The sequence below is a fragment of the Montipora foliosa genome, chromosome 8 (genome assembly GCF_036669935.1).
Source record: "Montipora foliosa isolate CH-2021 chromosome 8, ASM3666993v2, whole genome shotgun sequence".
NCBI lineage: Eukaryota > Metazoa > Cnidaria > Anthozoa > Scleractinia > Acroporidae > Montipora > Montipora foliosa.
This window is the reverse complement of record NC_090876.1, coordinates 45,448,770-45,454,570: the sequence shown is the minus strand read 5'-3', so window position 1 is coordinate 45,454,570 and position 5,801 is coordinate 45,448,770. Positions and strand designations below refer to the sequence as shown.

General features: G+C 42.9%; 1 protein-coding gene across 3 annotated transcripts in view; it reads right to left on the bottom strand.

The window, feature by feature from the left end:
- The window catches only part of LOC138013416 (transmembrane protease serine 9-like), a 20,134-nt gene continuing 14,333 nt past the window's right edge, over positions 1-5,801 (bottom strand). For 2 of the 3 annotated variants that reach the window (XM_068860490.1, XM_068860491.1), the window contains 4 exons: positions 5,442-5,594; positions 3,794-4,208; positions 2,214-2,440; positions 1-410 (listed from right to left, as the gene is read on the bottom strand). In XM_068860490.1, the coding sequence (XP_068716591.1) occupies positions 88-410; positions 2,214-2,440; positions 3,794-4,208; positions 5,442-5,594 (1,118 nt within the window). In that variant the 3' untranslated portion in view covers positions 1-87. The remainder of the gene's footprint in view (positions 411-2,213; positions 2,441-3,793; positions 4,209-5,441; positions 5,595-5,801) is intronic. The other variant, XM_068860492.1, reaches the window with a different exon arrangement.

Here is a 5,801-nt window from a genome sequence, read left to right as displayed (position 1 = left end):
TTTTATCAATCATTTTATTGCTATTGTCATTTTCTTGCTAATGTTTGGATATACGATTCATTTAATTGCTGCAAAGGCTTACTGTCTTCAGAAACTCGTCATTTTTTTATCAACCCATTCCTTCAAGTAGCGGACCCTGGAATAGACGCCATATTTGCCAGGAGATGCGCAACCACTTCCCCAAGACACCACTCCCTCAAGGAAGTACTTGCCGTTTTGTTCACAGACCATGGGTCCCCCAGAATCGCCCTGACAAGAGTCTTTGCCGCCCTTGGCAAGTCCAGCACAGACCATGGAATCGTGAATGCTTGAACCATAAGCTCTCTTGCATGTAGGTTGCGAGACAATCGGCACAGACACTTGCATGAGGACCTTAGCGAGGGACCCCCCTGATGATAAGGTTCCAAAACCTGAAAAACAAAAATGAACGTAAGGGAAAAGGCTTTATTAAGCAAAACGTAAGATTCTTTTTGTGCAATGTTGTCGGTAAAACTACTCGGGAATTACTGATTGATAGTGTTAAACGATAAAAATTGTAGCTACGATTATTTCATTAGAGCGATTTTCAATTGAGTGTCGAAAGTAATTAGCGAATTACTTTGGTTTTGCATTACTTCGCTCGGTGATTGGTTCAAAGTTCTCGCGCCACTTTTTCAACCAATCAGAAGTGAAACCATAACCAATCGTGGCTCGCGCGTACACATTTTCCCGCGCTTTGTGTCGGCTACGTGTAATTACTTCGAGTTTGATTGGTTTACTGGATTGTCCCCGTCCTTTTTGATTGGCCAAAGTAATTACTTTGGTTTTTGTTTTACGGCATTCATTTGAAAACCGCTCTACTTCATTCAGTGATTGGTTCAAAGTTCTCGCGCCAGTTTTTTAACCAATCAGAAGTGAAACCAAAACCAATCGTGGCTCGCACGTGCACATTTCCTGCTCTTTGTGTCGGCTACGTGCAATTTCTTCGAGTTTTGATTGGTTTACTAGATTGTCTCCGTCCTTTTTGATTGGCCAAAGCAATTACTGTGGTTTTGGTTTTACGGCACTCATTTGAAAACCGCTCTAAATTGCTTAGCCTAGCTGGATAACTACGATTATAGATAAAATCATTTAAGCAAATTGCTTCGCCTCATAAATTGCAGCACTTTTAATGTTGAGTTTCTTTCGAATGGATCATTGTTTTTCTGCGGGGTTAAAGGATATTAAGATAGGTTATTACTTACACTTTTCCTGGCGCTTTCCGAAAAACATTGCTAATTGACACTCTTGTGAGAAACTGGTTTGTAGGGTTCCGCTTGCTCTTTAGTATCCATGATCAAAACATGTTTTCTCCTAATGTCATGAATTTGGTTTGGAACAGGTGTTCAGCAAAAGTGTTTGGTAGGCTAGGGAAACTAAGTTTCTCATTTAGAATATTTATGCCCGTATTTTATTTTTTGTTATTGAACTTGGGCAATCACCTAAGACGGAACACAGGAAACCCACAGCAAGTCTCCAACGTACACATTGCCAAATAGGCCTTTTTCAAAAATACCATTATCCTTTTTGTTTGCCCTCTAAAATCTTGAAGAAGAATTTTTTCCAGTTTCTCCGGGCACTTCAGTACAATGGTCCCAAGAGAACTAAAAACAATGCCGGATTTTGGAGGGCAAGCAAAGAGTATTATAGAATTTTTGAAAGTGTCCTATGGCTAAACGTACAAACAGGTTACATGTACAAACTGTCGTGTCATTCAGGTATGAGCATGTCTTAGCATAGGTTAGTAAATTGTCTGTATTTTGTGGGATAAAGGCTATCCATTCGAAATTAAGATAACCCTAATCCATAACAACCTTAACCGGAAAAGATTGTGTCATGCATAAGGAAGCAAGCAAAAAGGTTATCTATTCATTTCCCTTGACTAAGTAAGGAAAGGAACTTTATTTATTTAGGTGTCTAGTCGTTCTAGCGCTGGAGCACTAATTGGGGACAATGTAAGTTGAAATTATCAATTTACGCAAATTAAGTCAAATCTTGGTTTTTGAGGAGAGAGGAAACCGGCATACCCGGAGAAAACCTCTCAGTGCAGAGAAGAGAACCAACAAACTCAACCCACATGTGACGCCGAGTCTGGGAATTGAGCCCGGGCCACATTGGTGACAGGCGAATGCTCTCACCACTGCGCGATCCCTGCACCCTAAGCTATCGCCAAACTAAAAACGCGAGTACTGCACCTGTCACCCAGCAATTCTTGCCATCGATCTCTTGCAAACTGTTGCTATGATCTGGCAAACAAGCCAATCCAACGGTTTTGGTCATTTCTGCAGCCTTGCTCAGTTTCAACAGGGCAATGTCGTGGGCCAGACCTCTCGGCTTCCTGTATGATTCGTGATTGATGATTCTTTCGACTGTGAAATCTTGTTCAGTCCCTGTAGTGCTTGAGCGATAATGAGCTCCTAGCCTTGAGATTGAAAAGAAAGGAAAAACGTCACAGCTTAAAACATTTTATTCATATAGATACCTAACCACATGATTTTTGGTGCAATTTTTAAGAATACGAATCATGTTTTTGATATCGAACTAAACGAGAGACATCACCTGATTTGCTTGTTTAAAGCGCCTGTAAAAGAGTTGTGAGAAGGAAATAGGCCATTTCCGAGATCACGTTTTCCTCCTCGTCAAAGCGAGTCTAAGTGCGAAGGTTTTGTGCACTTAGACTCGCTTTGAAGAGGAGGCGGACATCAACTCGGAAATGGTCGATTATCTCAAAACCATAGGTCGAAGGTTCGAGCACCGATTTTTTTTCCGAGTATCCGTCAACATCGAAAAAGAAATCCCTTTATTTTATTCAGCGGGGTTAAAATGCAACATTTAGACAATTTAGATCCTGGTACTAATGCGGGTCAATAGCATTTTCCAGTCGAACTCACAACTTTCCGCATGGCAGCCTGATGCTCAACCAACTGAGCCACCGGTGGGCGGTGTTTTTGTCTTTGTCCGCATATTAATCCCACAATGCTTTGGGCGCTAGATCGTGACGTCAATTGAAAAGAGTGCTATTTTCACATGAAGGTAGTTTCCAAGAGTCTCCTTTAGTTCAGTTTAGAGCATCCAAACCAGTAATCAGAAGGTCGTAGGTTCGACTCCTGCAAAGGAGCACTCGGATTTTTCCGAGTATCCTCGAGTCACCACTGACGAGTCTCCTATAGTTCCGAGGTAGAGCATCCGAACTAGTAATCGGAAGGTCGTAGGTTCGACTCCTGCAAAGGAGCACTCGGATTTTTTCCGAGTATCCCCGAGTCACCACTGACGAGTCTCCTATAGCTCCAAGGTAGAGCATCCGAACTAGTAATAGGAAGGTCGTAGGTTCGACTCCTGCAAAGGAACACTCGGATCTTTCCGATCATTTCTTACAGCTCCGAGGTAGAGCATCCGAACTAGTAATCGGAAGGTCGTAGGTTCGACTCCTGCAAAGGAACACTCGGATTTCTTTAAAATATTCCCGAGTCAAAATCGAGAAAAAGTAGCTCTTCATAATTAACACCCTTTACGACCGATTGAAATTGAACGTACATTGCCCAGTAAGCCGAAAAAGCTTTCTATTACTATTGAAACTTGTTCCTCTTTGGTTAACTTCGCGCATGGGCTTTACAAGCTTAAATGACTGATTTGTGACTGAACGCAAAAAAACCGAAGCCAAAAATTAACCTCGGTGTTTTCTCTGGAAAGCCCGAGTGATAAGGAAACCAAGATGTTATAACAGGCATTAGTTACCTGTCAGAGGTCGGTGGCTTTAAAAAAATTAGGCCCTTACCTGATACGTATCTGTGATGCCGTTCTCCCACTCGTGCAGTGCGCAGCCGTCACCACCCATTCGGGGTTTACTAAAGTGCCACCGCAGAACGTAAAACCAGACGTTGAACGAACTTGTGCCTGCCACGGCCAAGCGCCTTTTGGAGCCTCGGTGCCGCCCACAATCCGAGCAGATGGTTTGTAGCCACATTTCGTTGACACAGTACCATTGCCACCGCCTCCGCCACCACCACCGCCTGCGCCACCGCCTCCGCCTCCGCCTCCGCCTCCGCCTGCGCCTCCGCCTCCGCCTCCGCCTCCGCCTCCGCAAAGTTTGCAACTTTTCGGGCAGTTTGCCGTCATGAACCTTTCATATTTACCTTTACAATATCCGCTATTGGCCCACCTGTTGCAACTGCTTCTTTTGTCCTGACAAGCTAATATAAAGCAGAGCAGAAAATCGGCTTCTAAATGTTTCATATTCTTATTATTATTCTTTTTCTTATTCTTACCGTGCAGCCCAACTCCTTCTTATAAGAAGATTGCTGTGAGCGTGCAGTATAAGAAATAAGAAGTACAGGTGAGAAATAAATGTGCAAGCTTAAAATAAAACAATGCCAGTGCAAGTGAGAATTAATAATTATAGAACATTTGGTCAGCGTCTATCTCTTGAAGGTTTCTGGACTTGGGGCCAGCACAACGGAATCTGGTAGTTTATTCCAATCGGAAATCATCCTGTGGAAAAAAGAAATTTGATGCATATGCTACGTAGTACGAGAACAGGTGATTTTATAGCTACCACAATTAACATATCTGGACGATCTAGTCGTTGAGAGCAAATTTTAAAGTTCTTGTAGTTTACCCAAGTACAATACAATACAAATTTAATTTTCAGGGCCAATGAAACACAATCAACGAAACGACAGAGCACAACAGCAACAACTGTTAAGAATCCAAACTGTCCGGAGGCAAACCAGTTGGCTAATTACAAGTGCAGCTGGAATGTTGAACCAGGGACTACCAGGAACAAATTGAACGAATGGTCAGAGCGGGGTCTGTAACCCGGAATCACCGAATCATTCTCCAGGCAAGCGTCTAAACCACTGGGCCCAGGTCCACCACCATGCTTTGCCCTTTTATTGGGTTCAGGTGGCTGTTTGTAATTTTCCAGTTCGTGCAAGTTTGTAAACAAATTCATCATCAGTGGCAGCATACTATAGCTTCTATGTGAACTTCTTTCGTGCCCACTTGAGGTGCCATGAATGATCAAAACGTATTAATGTCACTGTGTTTGTGTACGTTAATTTTTGAAAATCATCATTAGGAGCGCTTACTTTAGCAGCAGCGAAATTTTTTTCGGACTTACAAGCCTGAAAAAAGAAATCAATTCAGACTTGAACCCATGACCTCTTCGCATGCGTAGCCGGTACAGTTCTCTACCAACTGAGCTACGAAGCCAATTGGGTGTTGGCCATTTTGTGAGTTCAGGAACTCGTAAAAGATGGATATATGTGTATGAAATACAGAAAACATGAAAGTCGTGTATGTTGCTGGTGCTTATGTTTGCGCCGTACGCGTGCTTGCAGCAAGCCCATCAACAGTCTTTCTGGGCACTAAAGTCACCCGAGCGATTTAACTTGATCAGGGTGTGTTACACAATAAGGTCTTACAGCTTCCTCCTCCGCCACCGCCGCCGCCTCCGCCGCTGTCATCGCACAAGTTACAGCTCTTCTTGCAGTTCTTCTTCATGAAATTCACAAAACTGTGTCGGCAGTATCCGCTTTTAGCCCAATTAGGGCAATTTCTGTAACTGTCTACACAACCTAAAAAGGACAGACAATATAGACAGCATGAAACAATGACGGCTAGTAAAGACATTTAATATTTGTGCTATTATTTTAGACTTACAAGCCTCATTCGGACACGAAGTATATGCTCACTGTGTTTCACAATGTTTTGTTCAAACTTCTTTGTGGCGTTCTACCGTTAATTTATCCGTTCCGATGAGTTTTTGCTCTGTCGTGTAAACG